Source organism: Notamacropus eugenii, chromosome 2, assembly GCF_028372415.1.
Source record: "Notamacropus eugenii isolate mMacEug1 chromosome 2, mMacEug1.pri_v2, whole genome shotgun sequence".
NCBI classification, from domain to species: domain Eukaryota; kingdom Metazoa; phylum Chordata; class Mammalia; order Diprotodontia; family Macropodidae; genus Notamacropus; species Notamacropus eugenii.
Window position 1 is genome coordinate 230,207,858 of NC_092873.1, and position 23,032 is coordinate 230,230,889.

The window sequence follows — 23,032 nt, forward strand, 5'->3', positions numbered from 1 at the left end:
TATCATCTTATTTTAATATTTCAAAAGATCCATGATTTGATGAATGAGAATATTTCCTCCCTCAAAGTAGGGTGAAATGCTCTAAAATTCTGTATTTAATTGTTGTGCCTTACCTCCCCCTCCTTTCCACTTCCCAAAAGGTCATCTCTAGGTGATTGTTTTCTGATAATATGCCTCTTGGTCTACATGTTCCGAGAATAGTCATCTCCAGGGCAGTACTATAAGTCTTCCAAGTTTGTTAAAATTTGCAAAAGTTTGGGTTTCACTGCATAACCTTTGAGCACTGGGGTCATCTCCATGCTCCTATAAGATATCAGCTCAGCACGGGCCTTTGATGAATCTTATTTGGTAACATGCAGATAAAGTCTGGCTTTTTCTTTCTTTCTTTTTGACCTTTCATCTGATTGTTTTAGTCCTATAGAATCAATTTAACTAACCTTGAAAATTTTCAGTGGCAGAACGTTAACTTATTGTTTTGTAGAGCTCAAGTCAATCCAACAAGCATTTATTGCCTACAGATTGCCAGGCACTGTGCCTTTAAGCATTGGGTTACAAATAATTCAGTATTATTTTTCTTATCCTCCTTGTCATTGTTGTGCATAGGAAATTTAGTAAAGTTAAGTCTAATTATTACTAAAGAACAATCACTTTAATTAAGAACCCCTTTTTAAAATATAGAATTTTGAAGATACATTAAAGGATCCGTAGTACTAACTGTGTGTATCTTTTTGTTTAATTCTTGAGAGTTTTTTCTTTTGTTTAAAATATATTCCTGTCCTTGTATTTTCCAAGTTTTTATATTTGTCTGTCATCATCTATAACGTGCAATATAAAGGATGAACTGCAGCCTTAGCACATGAAAGAAAGTACACAAAAATGAGAAAACAGGAAGCTGGAGAATTCTAAATAACATAAACAGCTAAAATTAGACACTGTGATTTAGTGACACAGGGATTTAGAATTAAATTTGATGGCTGAACCCTGCTGTGGTTACTTATGAGTTTTAAAATAATTAGAGGTACAAAATGAAACAGCCCCTTTGAGGCTGTTTGTTTTTCCTATCACTTATATTGAAATGACATGTATGATTATGAGAAGAATACAGTATTTTTTACAGTATTTTTTCTTACTGTTATTTTCAATGGACAGATGGCATAATTTACCGGATTTCAATGATTATTCAAAACATTCTTGGTCAACCTGAGGTGAAAGTACAGAGCAAGGTTGCAGAATGGGTGAGTAAAGTCTTAAGTCTTTTTTTTCCTTTCTATCACAAATACAGAAGGCATGATTTTCATTTTCTACCATAATATTCTAGTGGTAGCTAAACATTTATCATCTTTGCAACTTCTATTTCTCCCTATAATACCTGTAGTTAATATTACGTCTCTCTGTGGAGTTTGGATGCAGTTGAAGGATTGCACTTAAGGACCTAGAGAGCCACATGTGGCCTTGAAGCCACAGGTTCCCCACCCCTGCTCTAATCCATTCAAATTGCAAATATCTATTATGGTGATAATAATAATAAAATCATATGCAACATCTTGTGAATAAGATAGAGAAAAGGGGCTATTGACGCCCTTTGGGCTGGGGAGAATTTGAATTTTTTTATACATTGTGCTAAATGTTCTTTAAGTAGCAAAAAAAGGGAAAAAGGCCAAGTATTTAATCAGTAAGTGATATTTTTAGATTTCTTGAATCTCCAAAGGAAGATTGGTAGGAAAATGTAATCGTTACTATTTTCTTTAAGGACGTCATAGCTATTAAAATAATCTAATTATACATAAAAGTTAAATTAGAATAACAATGAAATAAATTTTAATATCTGAATTTAAAAAGTCAGAATTTAATGAAGAACCCCTTTTTAAAATGTAGAATTTTGAAGATACATTAAAAATAATGACTAATGAGGATAATTTAACAGCAAATCTTTAATGGAGGGTAGCATCTGATTTCTCTGGTTTCATATATGCATAGTGACAGTTTGTTAGCATAAGTTTAAATAAATTTTTATTTTTATTCTTGAATAGCCCACATTAAATGTTTACCATTCCAAAAATTAGTTTCTGTATTCAGAGGATTGACTGACATTTTCAGGAGTCAAAGCATAATTCCATGCAAACTATATGACCCACTAAGATATTCTTTCATATACATGAGTCATCTTTTTTGAATATTTTATCTACCTTTTGTATAGGGCCTTACAAAGGGCAGACTGAACAGGGCACAATATAAATGGAACAGATGTGTGTCTTCTATTCCATCATTTTTCACTCTAAAATCAAAAATAGACACCAACAACATAGATTCTTGATGTATATGTAATATGGAGTGTAAAGAGAGTTACAGAACAAGCCCTTATATTTTAACGAATCATATTTTTCCACCATTCGTACCTCACAAATGCTTGGCGGTTTCATCAAACATACACACACAAACATATAATACGCATACACATATGCACACATATACAATATATGCATATATACATGCATATGTATGTGGCTAACCATTAAGGAACAGAGAACTCTAAATACAAATGTATTGTTAAAAGAGTTTTTAGCCCTTTACCTAATAAAGGTCTGCTTCACTAAGGCAATTCCACATAATACCAGTACTCTACAACCTAGTCCTGCAGGTCCCACAACTTACATGGGCACATCTGAGAAAATCAGGAAAAGGATAAGAAGGAGACAATAATTGAAGTTGAAATCATCAACAGATTCTTACATAAGTATTCTCTATGCTTATGAATTCAGGAAATTCTCAGGATGCCCTGGCACATAAGACTTCCCAGGGCAGGAGAACACAGGTTAATTCCATAGGAATAACAGACCCTAAATGACCACAAAGGAATTTCATCTACTTCACTATATCCTCATCCTTTCAAGAGAATCAACTATAAGTGTAGCACAATGAGCTCGGCTTTACAAACACCACCCCAGGAGTTTTGCTATTTAATTCTGTTGTCTATAGCCAATGTCAGATCGGGAGAGTTTGGTGCCTTTCTCAGGGGTGTTACCCCCAGCTCCTGCTTGCTGTTCTACATCTTAGCCTCCCTAGTTTCCTGAGTGTGATAACTTAGGAATGAATTTTTTCATAAATTAAAATAACTTTAAAACTGTTTTCTGGGCTTGGAATCAAGTAGATAGGTTCAAATCCTGGTTCTGTTACTTATTACTATGTCATTTGTGCACCTTGAGCCTGTTTGCTTATCTGTAAAGTAGGAATTATAATACCTATAGTACCAACTTCAAAAGAGTTATTGTGAGATTCATGTGAAATAAGGTATGCTAAATGCTTTGAAAATTAAAGATTTGTAAGAATGGCAGCTATGATTATTCAGAATTTGCCAGTGTTAAAAGACAAATTCAGCATAGTTCAGAGGCTGGAGAGATTGCTTAGACCCAGAAAGATCTGGATTCAAACCCTGCTTCTACTACATGAAGGCTGTGTGACTTATGGCACTTGGTCTCAAGTACTCTTGACTGTAAGTTACAGAGAAGAGGCTGATGTGAATTAATACAAAAAGGAATGTTTTTTAGCGGAAGCAAACATTACATTTTAAAATCTGACATGATATGCAATGTTCCACACCCACGTCCACTTCTCAGAAAAGTATGGGGAGGTATCTAGTCATATTTCTTCTTTGGGACCAAACTTGGTCATTAAAATGTCCCCGCATTTAATCTTGATATTTTGTTAATGTTATTTCCATTTCCGTTGTTGTACTCGTGTATATTTATTTCTTAGCTCTGCTTATTTTCATTTTGTATCAGTTTATGTAAACCTGTCCATGCTTCTCTGTATGTTACATAATATACCCTTTGGGCTTGTTAGAGTTGAGTAACAGTAAATCTGTAAATTAACTTTCACAGTATTGTCCTTTTGATTATGCCGGCAGAGCCTAGCCATTAGCACCAAATATTCTTCTAGACGTTTAGTTGTTCTTTACTTCTTCAAGGAACATTTTGTAAATGAATTTATGCAGGTGTTATTATGGCTTAGTAGATTGGATTCCCAATATTTTATGCATTTGGAAATTATTTTTCCTTTGGAAAAGAAATTTCTCTTTCTAAAATTTCCTTTTAGATATTGTCATTATTATATAAATATGCTGTTTATTCTTGTGGGTTTCTTTTTAATGCTGTGAATTTTGGTGGTGCTATTGTCTCCGTTAGCTTCTTTGCTGATTTCCTAGAATTTTCTAAATATACTATTATATAATGAATAAATAAGAAAAGTTTTTTTTCTCTCCTCCTAGTTGTTGTTTAGTCATGTCCAATTCTTCATGACTCCCTGTGCAGTTTTCTTGGCAAAGATAGTGGAGTAGTTTGCTTTTACCTTCTCCAGCTCATTTTACAGACGAGGAAACTGAGGAAAAGAGTTAAGTGACTTGTCCAAGGTCATATAGTTGGTAGGCGTGTGTGAGGCCAATTTGAACTCAGCAAGTTATAGTCTTCCTAACTCCAGGACTAGTACTCTATCCACTGCACCATCTAGGGTCTCTGTCTCTTCCTTATCTATTTTAATACCTTTAATTTCTTGCTCTTATTGCTACGGCTTGATGTTATAACATGTCGAGAACTCAACAAGAGCATTTTTGCTTTACTCCTGTATTTACTGGGAAAGCTTCTTAGTGTATCCCCATTGCATTTAATACTTGCTTTGGGCTTTAAATAGATATTTTATCATAAAGATCCCTCTATCCCCATACTTTATAGTTTTTTTCCTTTTGTGTTTTTTTGTTGTTATTTTTGGTTTTTTATATACCGTGAAAAAATACAAAGATATCAACATCCCCCTGCTTTCCTTGGTCAGAATGTATTGGAAGGCTTTGTTTTCATATTAAATCTACTTCTGCTTGTGCTTGATGTTGCAAACATGTTTCTTTTCTATATAAGCAAATTAGCTAGCTTTAAAAATAAAATATTATTATAGAACATTGTTAGGTAACTACTTAGAAGACTACAGTCAGAACTCAAGTGAGAGTGGGAGGAACATTATGTGGGGATACTGTAAACTGTTCTAAAAAATTATCTTTCTTGAATTATATAGACTAACTTTGCATATTTTCCTGGGCCTAGTTGTCCTTGATCATATTCTTAACCTGAGTTAACATTATGTGCCTGAAATGGCAATTCACATAGAAAGTATTCATGTAAACCAAGAGATTAAGCCTCTGGTCATCCAGAGAGAAACTGCGCCCCCCTCTAATATTATTATATCAGAGTGAGAAAATTACTGAATATATGTAATAATAAAGTAAATATGCTCAAGTGAGACAAGCAGTAGGATTTTCCAGTCCTTTTATCATCTTTATGAGACGATCTCTGACTCTTCCTACAAGTCTTAGATGCCTATCTCAAATGAATTTAGGAGACACATGATGAAAATTATATACTGTGTGAATATATCTTGTATGTATATGAGGAGAAAGGAGGGGGAAGAGGGAAAGGGGGAGACAAAAGACAATGAATGTCTCACGGCTATACAAATCCACAAATATACATATTTTCCCTCATTCATTGTATCCTTCTGAATCATTCTAATGTTAGTAGTTTATTATTATCATTTATTATTTTAATTATATTAAATTAATTATAAATTATTTATAATTTATATTTATATAATTAAATTAATTATAAATTAATTTATTATTAATTTATCTCATATGAAAATAATACTATTCAAAGAAAAGCAGTACCTAAATCCCCAAATCAAATTGGACTGAGCTGGAAACAAGGCTTTTTAAACTATAGGAAAAAAATTGCTTTTATTGGGCAAAATTTTTTTTTCTGAATTCCAAAATTATGTGTAACATGATTCTGGAAGAATAGTCCTGAAGAATATTACATGTATTTATAATATGAATTACTAGAATAAAGGTATTCATATGCTTCTTTTTTTAGATGAAATAACTTTAAATAAGAAGTCCCATTCTTTCACTCGAGTCAAGTGGTTATAGCTAATAAAAATGTTGGATATTGTTCTCAAAATTGAAGAACGTTTGTAATATATATTAATTGTGTATTATGTGTTGTCATGAACAATATTAGATTATTTTTAAGGCCTTCCATCTTCATCAGAGAGATTATTTGACTTTACTGCATGAAATGCTGTTTGTAAAATTAAACATACCTAATAATTTATTTACTAATGGACTATAAGCAGTACAAAGTGTCAAAATATTAGCTCTGTGAATAGAAAAGTAAAAAAAAAATTGCTTGTTTAATGAGAATATTGTTACTTTCACTTAAAGTTTAGTGCAAAAATTGCATTTCTTTCATTATTAAAAAGGCATATGAATTTAGCCACAGAGTAGTGGATATGCATTTATACAGTGGAAAAATGTGTGTGCATATGGTGTGTCTATGTATTTCCATATAGCCATATGGTACAAAGGAGGAGTCTGTATACATGTAGGCACCTGTGTATATATAAATACAAAGATACTTGTACAAATGTGTACAGGGCATGTATATATGACTATACCTACATATAGTTCTCCATGCTATGTAACTTCATGCCCACCATACTGTGGCTGAATTCAAGTGCTTAACATCACCATTAGTAAATAAATTATTTTGATTTACAGGATTGATTTAATCTTACATATGTTACATTTCATGTAATAAACTTGATTCTCAAATGATGATGAAGATAGGAGGCCTTAAACAGACTTATATTGGTCATGATAATATACAAAACACAATTTGTTTTCCAAGCATTCTTTACTTCTAGGAATATTAGCTAACATTTTTTTTTAGTTATAACAAATCTAGACTCAAAGAATGGAATTTTTGTTTTTGAAGTTACATTTAAAATACTTTGTATTTTTTTCTAAGTAGCTAAATATAAAATGTTTGCCATATATTTTTCTTTCTTAAAATATATATATTTTTTGGTATTCAAACACGTAGAAATAATCAAAGAACTATCTACCAAATTAGTGTCCTTTTTTGGATCTCATCTTTGATTTCATTGTTATAAGGAAATTCATCACTTGGGTGTTTATCTCTTCCAGGGATGAATTTCCTCTGCTAATGCAAGTTTGCACCTTCTCTTCAAAGTACTCAAGATATTTTGTTACTTGCCTAGGATCCCACAGCCTTTATAGTAGTTGTAGAACATGAACTTGGGTCTTCCTGATTCCAGGGTTAGCACGTTCTCCTTCTCTCCCTCTCTCCCTCTCTCCCTTTCTCCCTCCCTCCTTTCCTCTCTTCCTCTCTCCCTCCCTACTTCCCTCCCCTGTTCTCCCTTTCCCTCCCTCTCTCCTTCCTTTCTTCTCTTTCTCCCAATGCCATAATGCTTAGTTACTGCTATGTAAATTGATAGATGACTAAAATTAATTAAATCAAGGGTTATTTTCTAAAACACTCCATATATGATCAAAGGCATTACAAATTTGTCTTTAATAAACATGGAAAAAGTGGTAAGGGGAAGAACCAAGGACTTCTTTTTTTCTTAAAATCTTTCAGTCTGTAGTGTGTGGTTTCCAAATAACTGAAAAATTTTATAAATGCTAATTTATTCCATCAAGAGTCAAAAAGTTTGGAACATAACGTGTTTTTAGAAAGCTTCTCTGTATCCTTGAAACAAATTTTAGAAAAATGAGGGAAATCACATTGAAACCAAATAAGGTAGAACCTCCCTTCCCCCTACCTTTTTCTGAAATCAGATATCTAGAGGGATAAGAAAAACACTTTAAAAATTGCTATTGTATTCAAATGAAAACTCTGCTTCATAATCAGAGGAAACAGCCTTTTCTTGGCTTGTACTTGTTTAACTCTGTTTTCTTAAGTCCTGTGAAGCTAGACTTGACTTGTTCTCCTAGTTTTAGAAGAATTTCACTCCCTTAATTACAAAAAAAGAGGGGGAGTAACGAAGTAAATGTTTCAGGAACTTCTATTTATTTTGGTTTTTGCAAGTGAAAGCATCAGTGTACCGTTTTATTTCCCCCTTTTACAACTCAAGAAAAAGCCTAATGTCTTTTGTTAATGAAAGGCATGAGAAATCTCTGCGAGTAGCATGAAATGTCTAATTTCATGGGATTAGAGAAGGGAACAATAAATTTATTTATAGTTATTTCCCATAGGAGTATTAGTGACAAGACATTTCCAAGTTAAATACTACTTTTTTTTAAAGAAAAATTGAGTTTTTAAATTTATTTTATTGGTTGGGTAATAGTCTCCAAGACCTGTGGTCAATTCATTTGTCAGAGTTAAAAAGTAGATGTAATATGATTAGGAACTAAATATGGTAAAAAATAAATAAGTGAAATCTATTGAAAGGGAATAGTGTTCTCTGGGAGTATTCATTTGCTTTAATAGATTAGTGTCTATTGCCATGGTGGTATTGTATCCTAAAAGTCCCTTTTGCATGCCTTCTTTTCCCTGATGTACACTGAGATGATAGAAAAAGATGCGTGTTTTACTGATGGTCCCTGCTAATGTTTGAATACCTAAGCACTAGTGTCACATGTCAGTTATCTGTAACATAATAGCTGAGTAAATCCATGTATGTTTTTCCCACTGATAATTTACCATTTTGAAAAAAGTTGTCTATTTTAGCTAAAAGTTTTTTTCTTTAAAAAATCCAAATAAAACCTCACCCCTCTGTCTTTGACTCTTACGTTGTGTTTTTCAGCTCAACTCTACTTTTCAAAATTGGAATTATACAGTCTATGTGGTCAATATCAGGTAAATGGTAGAATTTATTATTTAATAAATGAAAAAGCAACATAACTGTTTTGTCTAAGATCTATACTATATTTAATATCTACTATTTGTGTATGACATGGCATACATGATATAGTAAATATATAGCATGTGCACATGCGTATGTATGTATATATAAAGATAAATACATGTATATACACACGTGTGTATGTGTGTGTATATATAACTAATCCTCTTAAACCCTACTCTGTGTATGTCAGCTTTCTTTCCAGAAAGTCAGAGGTTCCCCTAAGAGTTATCTTAGTATAAAGAAAAAATAACCACTGGACCTAGGACTCAAAGTACATGCAGATCACCAGCTATGCAACCATAAACAAGCCACTACCTTTTTCAAGCTTGTTTCCTCTTAAGTGAAATGGGAACAGTGAACCACCCACCTTTTAGAATAAGAGAGAGACAGCTTAGCATAGTAAACAGAGAACTGACGTCAGCCAGAAATACCTGGATTCAAGTCCTACCTCAGATATATACTGGCTGAGGATGTCACTTCTCTGTACTTCAGGCAACTGTCTACATTGAAAAGTAGGCATAAATCTAAACTGGTAGAGGGAGTTTCCTTAATAGGAATTGCCTAATACAATGAAATCAAAGTCCAGTCCTAATGTGGATGAGTTATTATTAGTTAATTAACCTGAAATCAGATAATAAACAACTAACCAAAATTCCTCTCACCTTACCATCCTGGCTGTAAGTTCCTTGAAGGTAGGGAATATATTTTATACCTTTTGCATCTCGGTGCCACACACAGTGCCTTGGATGTAGTAGATGTTCAATAAGTGTTTGTTCATGATTGTGATCAGTATATTCCTGTACATTTACAGTCTTCATGTGAACACCGGAGAAGAGAAGATAAAAGTCAAAAGAAGCATTGAAGATGATCAGAGGTAATAATATTGTCAGGGGGTTAATTTATGTTCCAGTATTGCTCATCACAAAATGTAGCCTATGTCTTCCAACTCTTCTTTCTCCATGCTGTGTATCTTGGGGATCCATTCCTTTTTTGGATTCATACATACTAGAGTGACTCCTTGGGTAGTGGTGTATATGCTTTCTAAGTTTCATGTGTGAGATAATAGCTTTTTGGTATTTTTGTAAGATTTGATCTAGATATTATACTTTGAGAAACTATGAGAAAAAGGCTCTGCTAATGTGATTGAAAATAAAGAAAAATGGGGAACAAATTAACACTGAAGAATAAATTTTGACGCCATGACAAATAAAAGTGCTCATAGTTCTTGTTTTGACTGTATATTTGGTAGTCACTGTACAAGAATATGGTGTTCATACAGTTTTCACCTTACTCCTTCCTCCTCACCCCACCCACCTTGCATATTCCAAATGAACTGGCCCACCTGCTATACTGCATACATGTCTTTTTATCTCCAGCCTTTCTGCATTCCTCCTCCTTGTGAATGGACCTCTCTCCTTCCTCTCCTCCACTTCCTACAATCTATAGCTCCTTTCAAGGCTCAGCTCCAGAGCAACTGGCTACAAGAGGTTTTTCTGGATCACCCCATTTATTATTGTTCCCCTGATTCCCAGATGATATATATTTTGAATTTACCTATCTGTGTGTGAGTTGTTTCCCACACTACCAATAGAATATATTGTCCTCGAGAACAAAGACCACTTCATTTTGGTTGCTGTATCCCCAGCATATTGCACAGTGCACGAAACATAGTATCTGCTTAGTAAATATTCATTGTTATGAAATCAAACAATACTTCATGAAGTGTCAAGTTCAAATTCATTTTTTGGTACTAGTATCTACTCTTTTTTGTGCCTTGGGATGGAACTTTAACATGATAGGAAATAACACTTATTTTTTTAATATATAATTTATTTTCAGTTCTTAACATTCACTTCCACAAGAATTTGAATTCAAAATTTTCTACTTATCTCTCCCCAGTCCCTGCCCCAGAACAACCTGGATCCTATCCACCCCTTCCTCCAGTCTGTCTTCCCTTCTATTTACCACCACCCCCCCTTTAATCCCCTTTCCCCTCTATTTTTCTGTAGGGCAAAATAGATTTCTATACTCCATTGCCTGTGTAGCTTAATTTCCAGTTGCATGCTAAAACAATTTTTAACATTCATTCCTAAAGCTGTGAGTTACATATTCCCTCCCTCCCTCCCACTCACTCTCATTGAGAAAATAAGCAATTCAATACAGGTCTTACATGTGTAACAATGTAAAGCACTTCCATAATAGTTATGTTGAAAAAGACTAATCACATTTCCCTCTGTTCTTTCCTGTCCTTCATTTATTCCATTCTCTCCCTTGACCTGTCCTCCCGCAATGGTGTTTACTTCTGATTATCCCTTCCCCCAATTTACTGTCCTTTTTATTTTCTTCCCTCTCCTATCCCCTTCCCCCTTGCCTTCCTGCAGGGTAAAATAGATTTCCATATCCAATTGAGTGTGTGTTATTCCCTCCTTAAGCCAAATCCCATGAGGGTGGGGCTGAATTATTTCCTTTCATCTCCCCCTTCTTCCCCTCCATTGTAAAAGCTCTTTCTTCCCTCTTTTATGTGAGATGATTTGCTACATTCTACTTCTCCCTTTCTCTTACTCCTAGTACATTCCATTCCACAGTAAATTTTATTTTTTTTAGGTATTCTCCCTTCATTTTCAGCTTACCCTGTGCTCCCTGCCTATGTATGTGTGTGTGCATATATATATATATATATATATATATATATATATGCACACACACATACACACACATACACCCATGTACATATACGTACATATTATATACATATATAATATAAACATATATACTCATACACACCTACATATATATATATATTCCCTCTAGGTACCCTAATACTGAAAAAGGTCTCATGAGTTACTAATAACATCTTTCCATATAGGAATGTAAACAGTTCAACTTTAATGAGTTCCTTAAGGCTTCTCTTTCCTGTTTACCTTTTCATTTCTCTTGATTCTTGTATTTGAAAATCAGATTGTCTATTCAGCTCTGCTCTTTTCAACAGGAATGCTTGGAAGTCCTCTATTTCATTGAAATTTCATTTTTCCCCTTGAAATATTATACTCAGTTTTGCTGGGTAGGTGATTCTTGGCTTTAATCCTATCTTCTTTGACCTCTAGAATATCATATTCCAAGCCCTTCGATCCCTTAGTGTAGAAGCTAGTTAAGTGATTGATCAGAATTACATAGTATATGTCCAAGATAGAACTTGAACCCAGGTTTTCCAGTTCTGACTGGTTTTCCATACTAACTGTGGCACACTAACTCTCACAAATGTAAACTACTGTTATTACAATGATGAATAATCCTGTGATGGGGGTTCTCCCATTTAAATATAGAATTGGCTTTTGTTTTATAGCTTTGTAGCATTTCCTTCATGCTCTGAAGAGAAAGATTTGGGATAACCACAAGACTCTTGTCCCTTGTCCAACCACATGTTGTTCCTTCTTCCTCCTCTACTATTGAGTTACTTGTAGTCTTTCCTGTAAAGGCTGTTCTAAAAGTTGAGCCATACAGTCATACCCCAAAGTAGCAAGTGAACCCCAAGAGGGTCCCTATCCATAAGGACAACTTTGATCTTTTTTAGCTTCTTTACTATAATTCTTCTAGTGGCCAGCATCACATAAGCGGTCTGTTGTGATTATCCACAAGGCAAAGGTAGTTTGTTGCAGAGAACTGTTTTTTTTCTGATTTGTACAGAGATTCTGCATGTGTGCTGCTCTATGTGGTTCTATATATCAGAAAAGAATGTACCTTCAGATATAGGAACAAAAAATCCAAGTGGTACCAAGGCAAATTTTTTTGGCTGGTTGCCAATGGCCAATAAACAATAATAATTATTATTTTCTATCAATGGCACTTTAAGTAAGTCACTTGCTTAAACCAGGATGATGCTCAGTTTCCTCATTTGTAAAATGGGAACACCACTAACAACAACAACAGAATTTAAATATAGCTCTTTAAGGTTGACAAACACTTTATAGATATTATCTCAGTTTATCCTTCAACAATGCTGTGACATAATTACTATTATTATCTTCGTTATAATTTTTATCCTCCTTTTACAGATAAGGAAATTGAGGTTAAATGATTTGCCTAGAGTCACACTAGTCAGTTTCTGAGGCCAAATTTGATTTCATGACTTCTAGACTGCAGGTCGAGCATTATACTCATCGTGTCACCTAGCTGCCTTTGCCTTTTTCTCTCTGTCTCTCTCCCCCTCTATTTGTATGTGCATACAACATAAATATATATGTTGTATATGTAAATATATATGTATTACATATAGCTGTGTCTCTATATATTTGATATCAAATATATTTGATAGATACAGGTAGATCTGTATAGAGTACATTAATATTATAGATATATCCAGATTTGTCTGTATCTATAATGTTATATTCACTATATATTACACAGAGTTGTGAGGCTCAAACCAGATAATGTATGTAAATAATTTTGTAAATTGTAAAGTCTTATATGAGTAAATTCTTATTATTATCCTAAAGACACAGGATTCTGAATTTAAAGAACTATGGATTTTTAAGTGATGCTTAATCATTGTCATCTGTAGAAATAGACACTGGACCTGTGACTTTATTGGTATGAGGGACTCCTTGACTAAAGAAACTATCACTGCCAACATAGGTCAGCATCTCCTCAGCAACTTTGTTTTAGGCAGTTACCTGGAGAGCACTGAGAGTTTAAGTCGTGTATCCCAGCTCACACAGCTATCTTGCATCAGAGGCTGGACTTGAATAGTGATCTTCCTGGCTTGAGGCCAGCTCTCATCCACTATACCAGACTCCTTTCATAGAAATGACAGTCTTCAAAATATCTGTATAAGTAAGAGTGACATTCAAATGCTAAGTCAGCATGATGGATGTCTAGGCAAAGAAAAGAATAGTATTACTTTTTTACCAACACATACAAAGGCATCGGTAAAGTACTTTTATCCCAATTAGTCTACAAAATAAATAATTGGAAATATGTTAAAATGTGGACAGATTTTAAATGTATTTCTTCTTTTGGGGAAAAAATTAAAAGTATTTTTTCTTCATCATTGCTAATGCTCTTTAGCTTCATTTTATTTTTGTTCCTGATAGATTTATGCCTACTTCTCTCACATAGCTAAAAGTTAAAACAAATAAAGCCCTCCTTTTTAATTTTAAATCCACACAGTACCTTTCTTTCTGAGATAATATGGCAACTTTTGGTCTTATTGAATTTGTTTAACTTCTTCAAACATGGTTATTTATTACCTGTATGACCCTGGGCAAGTCATTTAACTTTATGTATCTCTTTCCTCATGTAAAATAAAGATCTCTTCCAGCTTTTACTACATTGGTCTTCTGAACAGAATATACCATTTAATGGGTCATCAGTTTAGACTCGCAATCCATGCTCCCCAGGGCCTGAAAGCATCCTATTTTTGGTATTCTCATATTTGAAGAAAATTAATTTGGTCATATAATCACATGATCCCTGAATGATCACTCAGATATCATCACTCAGATATTGTTTCATGTCAAAGGGCCAAGACTATCAAAAGTGAGAAATGTTATTGAGAAAGAAAATCTGTAATAAGCATTATGTGCTTAGTCAAACCTGCCAAGTCAGTCTATCAGTATACACCTTCTACCTGATAAAACCCAGAGATTATTTTGGATTTTCTCTTTTATTCTTAAAGAGTATATAGTCAGGAATTGTGGAAAGGGCTTCTAAATGTTTCATTCCATTGGTTTTTGCTGGAAAATATTTTGTATTCAGCCACTTTTTAATCCCATCTTTGAAAATGTTATTTTCCAGGTTGACGATTTTGGCCCTTTTAGTTTATAATGCTACTAATAACGTCAGCTTGGAGGGCCAGCTCATTCAGCAGAAGCTCTTAAGAAGCAATGAATCTTTGGGTGATGGCTTGAGGTTGTACACTGTCAGTGTGAAGCAAATTGGTAAGTTACTCTTATTTGATTTTAGTTTCTAAGTATTTTGTATGGCTGCTTTTTTTCTGGGCTCCTCTCATTGTTCCACTTTCCCACCATATGGAAAAACATCTGGTCATCAGGGAGGGATATGGTTAAGTATATGGAGATTTGTATGGTTCTCAGAAATCCACTGAGTCTGAGGGGCACAACTGGGACTTTTTATGCCCTTGGTGAGTAGGAAGTTGCATCTGATAAGCCGTGGCCAATCGAGGTCCTGGGATAATTTTGTCTACTTTCAGGAAATCTGATCCCTGTTTAAGGAGGGAAAGGAGGAAGAAAGGAGGAGGAAAAGAGTGAAAGGAGTAGGGAAAGAAGTTAGGGAAATGCTAGTAAACATTGGTCCTGTCACAGCACATCTATGTATTAGACTTATAGTGCTTAAAAGTGGAAAGGATTATAATGATTTTTTCTCAAATCCCTACAATTAAAAAAAATGAGAAAACTGAATTCTGGTCACTTAACATTGCCAAAATTGCCTAAATAATCACTGAGTGGGGATTCAAACTTAGATCCTCTACCTCCAAATCTAGCATTCTTTCTATGACAGCACAACACATATATTTGCATTTGAACACACATATATATTTAAATCAAACTGCACATTTATGGAAGAACTTAATTTTTATATTTAGAATTTGTTTTTTTTTTCTTATGGAAACTTTGAAAGCACAAACATCTAAGAATATTGATGGAAAAGGGATGCTACCTGTTTAAGACAAACACACACACACACACACGCACACACACGCACACCCTTAATGAGATGATTTAGGAGCTGCAAGGGACTTTCAGAACCATTCAGCCCAATCCCTTTATTGTACAGAAGAGGAAACATGAGATGCAAAAATGTTAAGTGCCTTGTAAGGGTCACACAATAAATTAAGTGCTTGAGGCAAGATTGGAACAGGTCTTCCTGACTCCAGGTCCAGGATTTAAAGATGGCAGACTGATTAGAACACTTTTCCTGTTAAATGAATTAGTTCAGATGAATCTTATTGTGGTTTGTTCTTATATAGGGACATGTCCAGAAAATGAACAACCTGAAGGATATAAATGGTCAACCACAAAACCAGCTGTCCAAATGCATCCATGTAAAGGGAAACCTGGCTACTTTGCATCACGGACTTGGTAAGACATTAACCCTGATTAGCAGTACTAAAACTCAATTTTCACTTTGGATATACTACATGAATTACACCATGAAAATTCACAGAATTACAGAATTTCAGATCATTAAGGGACTAGTTTCTGATAATTCAAGTGGTGATAGATGATACATTCAAAAGAATTCAGAGACCTAGGGATTGAGGGTTTTGAGATGGTAGCAATTAAAACATTAAAATGGTAGACCATGTTATCAACATTGATGTAGAGGTAAAAGAATCTAGAATTGGGGGAGACAGAATAGGAGAATAGTAAGGGACAAAGAGAGGCAAAGAGCAAATTGAGTGTGAGCGGCAAAGTTGGGGAAATTGAAAGCAGAGGAAGTTAACATCAGAGAATAGAACTTTGAGATAGATTAAATGGGGTGAGAGCAGTGCTTGGAGAGAAGGTAGAAAGTTCACATGTAAGGCTGTGAAGCTGGATGACCAGGATTGGGGAGTCAGCATAATGGGAGGGGTAGAGTGGAAGGAGACCTTGGCCATAAGGGTGGGGGTTTGCTCATTTGGCAGACCTTTGCAATATAGTGCAGTGCACCGTGTACTAATTGTACTTCCTTACATTGTTATGAAGCTTACTATTCCATTTTTTAGAATGTGCCCAGGGTTACTTTTACTGATTATGCTTTTTATCATAAAACTTTTTATTTAGAAATTCATAGGAAGCACTAAAAACCCTTTCTTAACTTCTTTTTAAAGTTCTTTGTTTCAAACGTATAAAATGTTTTGGTTTATATGAATATGGATTGAAATATGAATATTTGTTGCTTAGCTGTCAAGATGCCACAAACAAAACCTACTGGGGACCTCCTGATTTAACAAATTGTACTGGTGAGTGAACAAGTAATATTCTTTCAGTTTTCAAAGCAATAATGACATTTCTTTTTATGTTTCCCACCCTTTACAGAACAGTTGTCCTCCCATAAAGTACTTTTTAAAATAGAAGTTCAATTTAGTAATATTTCACTTTCCTCAGGTTAAAAAAATGAATAGTTCTTACGTTATTTCTATTTTTCTAATCTGAAACTGAAATCCATGACAAATAGGAAGGAAATTAACAATAGAGACAGTCTACGTATCTTGAGAGTATAGATGTAGGGCTCCCCCACTGTAACGTCCTTAAGTTTTGTTGTGGCTGTAAGTATTTGGTGGTACTGGGACCTCATGTTTAGAAAGTCATTACTCACATTGTTTCTAACAAATAATTTCCTATATCTGTTAGGCAGCTCAATTTGTAACTTTCATTAACTAGAAAGAGAAATTTAACTCTCTCTTTAACATTTGAGAGCAGTTCTGCTACTAAGTAAGAGTCATTATCAGAGGAGGAGGAGATCAAGGAAACAGACTCCTTCACTCTATAATACAGACTGAAACTATGTTGTAATTGATTTAGGGACCTCCCAAGTGAGAAAATTCCTTCTCCTGTCATAGGTCAACACTTCTCTTCAACTATTATTCTTAGTTGTTTAGAATACTCAAAGTTGTAGGTATATATTACAGAGGAAGAGTTTAAACCCAGTTCTTCCTGGCTTTGAGGGCAGTCATCTAGCCTATACTCCATGCTGCCTCATTTTTTCCCTCAGTTTTCCTCCACCATTCCTTGAGATGAACTGCCATGTCAGTAATCAGAATTTTATGAGCCTTTTCTGAATGAGAAAAGAATATAAAATGCAGCTGGAGGTCTTATGTAGAAGGAAATATGTCAGATGTGTAAGATCATTATAGTAGACAATTGTGTAGCCTTTACATATATTTTTAGATAAGGAAGCTGAGTCAACAAGAGGTAAAAAAATGTCTTGGAATCATATTCTCATGTGCTCTTTATTGTGATTTTATATATATTTTCAGGAATAACGAATGAAATAGCCAATGAGCTTCTAAATATCACTAGTGAAGGACAGACACTCACCTCAGCCAATATAACCAGTATTGTGGAGTACCTCAAAAAAATTGTGAATGATGAAGAAAACATTGATATAACTTTAGGCTCAACTGTAATGACCATATTTTCCAATATCTTAACTAATTCAGACAATGATTTGCTAGAGTCTTCTTCTGAGTAAGTATTTTTTTTCTTCCTGAAGGACTGGGGAGATTTTAAAAAATGCTTTTGTCCATGTAGTTTGACATAAATTTCAGTGGTAAGCAGAAGTCACACAATACTCAATTGTTTTTTCCTAACAAGCACACTTTCTGTGACATGTTAAAGGTATCTTCCTGTAAGATGTATCTACTTTACTCCTTCAAGGGTTTGTGATTTTTATCAGAGTGAGTGGTATCTTCATGAATGCAGATCACACTACACCAGAGTAGCTAGTGTTCACAGGGCACTGTGACCAAAAACTTAATAATTCCTTTGGCCTATACATAGCTTTTCCAGCTTGATACAAATGACTGAATCTTGTTCTTCCTGGTAGTAGCTTTAGAAAACTCTGGGCATTGTCCCTATACTATGAGAAAACACTGCAGGAGAATTTAGTGGAATACGATGCAAAGAATATGGAGTACTGGAAAAAAAAACAATGTGAGGTTCATTGTCAACACAGAAGAAGCTTAAATACAGTTTTATGACTATAGCAGTATTTTCATTTAAAACATGAACCAGATAACCTGGAAAATTTTTATAATTCTCAAACCTCCTAAAAATAAACATTTTGCAAATACATAGTCATTATGTAACTTAGACTTTAAAAAACCAACAACCTTACTATCTTATGGTCCACGTTGTAAAATGACCATAACAGAGTCTTTTTAGAATTGTTGGAGAACAAATTCTGCTTTTACCAAACAGTATTGTAAAGAAACTCCCCTTTGTAGTTTTATAACATTCACTCTGAGATTTATAATTAGTTAATAGTTATTTATATTTCTTCAATGATCATTTCTTTGTAATAAAAACTTAACCATAACTTTACATTTAACAGCAGGCTTTCCCCTAGCCCTTTCTAGCTCTATTGATGAGTACTCCTGTGAGACAAAAGTTTCTAAGTGCATTGCATCCTCACTTGTCTCAATATGTTTTCTCTTGTCTTTATCTCCTTTCTACATGACACAGAAAACAGAAGAAGTAACTTTTTAAGGCCATTCTATTGTATGTCCCTAAGAGTGTAATTTACATAGTTCCTAAAAGATGACTATGGGGATTCCCCATGTTGAAGATGAAATTTATATCAATAATCTAAGATTTTACTCAGGGGGACTGACCGGAGGTCACTGGGGGGTTCTCCTTGGATTCCAGAAGCTCTGATTTAAAAGCCCTCACACACCCTTGGGCAAGTGGCCTGCCTCCATTGTTACACAATGCCGCTGCTCTTCCAGGGTGATCCAAGACAGGCAAATAAACACTCTTCGGTAAAATGGAACATACTCATCAAATTAAGCATTTCTCTAAAAAGAAAATTCTCAGTAAAAATTCTAACATCCATACCCATAAATTACTGATTTCTTCCCTAAACATTTTTTGTTTTGGCAAAAATAATGCATTCTAAATGGTGGTGGGATAATAGTTCATGCTCGTTTTGCACATAGCAGTTTACATATTAAAATAAAAGTGGTAGATTCATTTTCTCATTCTTAATGCAAATATAAAGTACCCAGGACTAGTAATTTTTTCCTCTTGAGATGTTCAAGACAAAGATAGAGCAGCGTTTGTCCTTGATGCTGTAGAAATTTACCTGCCTAAAAAAAAGAATTAGACCAAACATTTTCCTCAAGGTCCTGTTGAGCTCTGTGGTTCTGTGGTACACTGTAGGTGTTTGATTTGTGTCCATAATGTTGGTGTAATAAAAGGCTTTGAAGATCAATGCCCATAATTTTTTAATTTGCTCTGTAAGATAGCATATGCAAATGTCTGCTGCTTACTCTTTGATGATGATGATGATGATGATGATGATGATGACGATGATGACGATGATGATGATGATGATGATGATGATAATGATGATGATGATAGTGTTTTTGGTGTCTCTAGGGCTTTAAAAACAATTGATGAGTTGGCTTTTAAGATAAAGCTAAATAACGAAGTACCTGTGAACATTACAACTCGAAATCTGGCCCTTGGGGTGTTATCTCTGACCCCAGAGACGTACGAAGGCTCAACTTTCAGTATTGGTCTCCCAAATAGTAATGATTCATATTTCCAGGTATGAGCTTGTGGTTTTTATGCCTTTTTGGAACACAGCTATGCATTTATATGTTTTGGATACTTAACCCTTTGTCCTTTCAGGAGGCTGATAATTATAGCAATTTTGAGTATAAAGACTTAAAGTAAGATAAATTCTCATCTCTAAAATCATTTAGAAATTGTGTGACCTGTGTGTTAGAGGATAAAATTATTGAGTATCCCTCAAAAAAGGGATTAAATTTATTTAAATTTAAAATTTAAATTAAATTAAATTAAAATTCTATAATTTTAAAATAGACTTGAGGAAAATATGATTTCCCCTCCCCCCCCAACCATGGAAATCTATAACCTCAGGTTGGCGGTTGGACAAGTAGTTAAGTATTCAGTATTCACATGGTTTCACATGGATTTGTGATCTCATTAATTTGAGAGTTCTCTCAAATTGTTTCAGCTCCCAACCTTTCCATGCCTGTTTATCCGATGCAGCTCTTGTCAACATCCTCCAGTTTGCCACAGGGGGTCCACCCAAGATACAGAGTTCTTCCAAAAGGGGCTCTCTGGCTACTCTAGTCAAGCACCTGGCATCCCTCATTCTTACCCTGTAACCAGCCTGTCCTCTTTTTGTCAAACAATTCTTGGATGACATCTGTACTCTTCCTCTTATCCCACGCTGCTGTTTGTTGACATGTTGCAGCCTGCTCCTACACCGCATTTACCTTTCCATTGGCCTCACTGGGATGTTCATCTTTAGTTTTTTGGAGGCAGGGCTTTCCAATTGAACTCTTGGCAAAATTAATTTTGATTAGAAAAAAAGTCAGTCTGGCTTTCTTTTGGATTCCTTTTTCTGTGGATCACAAATTCTAAGGATTTAGTACCAAAAGGAAATTTTCATATCATTCTCAAATGACATGTTGTTTCTTCGTATAGAGTTGTATTAGGAGCATTATTTTGTTGATGATAGTTTATTGTGAAAAAAGTGGTTTAATCATCTGCTGTTTCATATTTTTAGCAGTTACTGGGGTCAGTTCTCCCTCTCAAAAAAGAGAGGAGTCAGCTATGTAAGTCATATTGTGTGATCAGCTTTGGTTTATGGAGGGTGGAGATTAGCAGACATTCCTACAACAGAGTGGGGTGACTAAAGCATGTTGAGGGTGGGACCAATGGAAGTTGTTTTCTGTTAACTTAGTGGATACTTTCTCACATTTAAACACGGACCTTGCTATACTACTTTATAACTACTAAGCAGACTAGACAGCCAGCTATTCTACTAGTATATGGAGAGAAAATCTCTTCCCTTAGACATGAATCTAGATGAAGGTACATCTGGATTTAGGACCAAAGTGGTGTAATGTAGATTTTTTATTTTTTCATGACCAAAGAAAGACCATTCTGTGAAGGCTGTCCCAAAAGTTAAATGGAACACTGACTCTAATGAAATCAGTCTCTCTCTGCTGTTTAATCAGTGGTATAAGTACAAGATAATGGAAAATAAAAATTATGAAATTTAAACTTTTCCCTTTCCATAGACATTCTTTATTCTTAATCCAAAGAGTCCTATTCTCTCTCTTTCTTCTCTGGATACTCCCAAACCTCAAATTGTTTTGCAAAGAATCTGGAAAATTTGATAATTTAACTACTTTGTTTTTAAAAAAAAAAAAACCCTAATTCTCATATTTGCGAATATCTACTAATTTTGCAGATTTTTCTTTGTTCAAATAAATGAGTATCACTAAATCCTGATCATTTCATAAAGAAGATGAAGAGCAGCTTACCTCAGGTCTTGCTCAGCAGAAGCTTTATCCAAACAAACAATAAAGAGAGTAGGTGTCAAAGAAGGGCGCAGTTGGCCTAGGACTTACTTGTGTGCTTTGGGATATCACTACACATTCGTCAGACATGCTGAGAGATTACATTATTGCCATTATTTGACTGATCTATTTGGTGTCTCCTAGATGGATTTTGAGGCAGGTCAAGTGAATTCTTTGGCTTCTGTCATTTTGCCCCGAAATTTACTCATGAATTTAAGTAAAGAAGAATCTGAATCGGTTAAAAGAGCTCAATTTACTTTCTTCAACAAAACTGGACTTTTTCAGGCAAGTATATGTTGAATTAATTTTTCTTTATCTACACTGAGTCATTTAAAAAAAGAGGTAAGATTCCAAATCTCTTAAAGCTGAGCATATCAGGAATCATAGAAAAATAACTTCATTTCTTTATTAAAATGAAGGCCTTTCATAGCATGATTGTTTTAAACTCTTGCTAACATAATAGACTTGTTCAGATTTATACCAGATGATAATACTAGTTTTGATACTACAGGTTGAAAAATACAAGTTAAATACTCAGCTATAAAAATTTATATTGTTATTACTAAATAGTTGTATTTTCTGTTTAGGCTAAATATTAACTACTTTCAATCTTTTCAGACACAAGTAAGGGAGGTTAAAGAGAATTACTCACTAAGTAAGGGAAAGGATTTTTTTTCATTCAGAAGGAAGTAGTGTTTTCGTAATGAGCAGCATTCTTGGCTTTAATCAGTCTTCCTATTAGTATTTCAAATGACCTTCTGCCCTTTTACATCCGCAGAATTGGGTGCTATTGTGCTGAGCACACATTACCATTTTTATTGGCATTGTTTCTAGATCCTAGAGAGTAATCTGCCAGCAAACACCCATGACCTCCTCTGGCCTCAGAAAACAGAACTTATCTACAAAACTATGCTAAAATATTTTGTTTTTAAAAGTAAGGATTCTTAAATACCAAAATATAAGTTGATGTAGGACATTTCAGAGGAAACCAGACTGTACAGGAGAAAAATTGAAATTTCTCAAGGCAAGTCGGAAAAACTAGTTCAACACATTAATTCCACGATCTCTTTCCTAATAGATAAATAGATAGTAGATTCATTAATGGAGTAGGAGAAAGTATAGTTTTCATTGAACTTTGAAGCCAATCGAAGTTATATATGAAGTACATTTAATGCATAAGGTAATATAGAATATATTGTGAAGAAAGCAAAGTACTATCAT

General features: G+C 34.4%; 1 protein-coding gene across 5 annotated transcripts in view; it reads left to right on the top strand.

Annotated features, from left to right (window-relative positions):
• The window catches only part of ADGRG6 (adhesion G protein-coupled receptor G6), a 173,243-nt gene that overhangs the window by 106,157 nt on the left and 44,054 nt on the right, over nt 1–23,032 (top strand). For all 5 annotated transcript variants that reach the window (XM_072643477.1, XM_072643475.1, XM_072643474.1 and 2 more), the window contains 9 exons: nt 1,150–1,235; nt 8,650–8,702; nt 9,563–9,625; nt 14,545–14,687; nt 15,737–15,848; nt 16,653–16,711; nt 17,729–17,939; nt 19,851–20,022; nt 21,956–22,096. In XM_072643477.1, the coding sequence (XP_072499578.1) occupies nt 1,150–1,235; nt 8,650–8,702; nt 9,563–9,625; nt 14,545–14,687; nt 15,737–15,848; nt 16,653–16,711; nt 17,729–17,939; nt 19,851–20,022; nt 21,956–22,096 (1,040 nt within the window). The remainder of the gene's footprint in view (nt 1–1,149; nt 1,236–8,649; nt 8,703–9,562; nt 9,626–14,544; nt 14,688–15,736; nt 15,849–16,652; nt 16,712–17,728; nt 17,940–19,850; nt 20,023–21,955; nt 22,097–23,032) is intronic.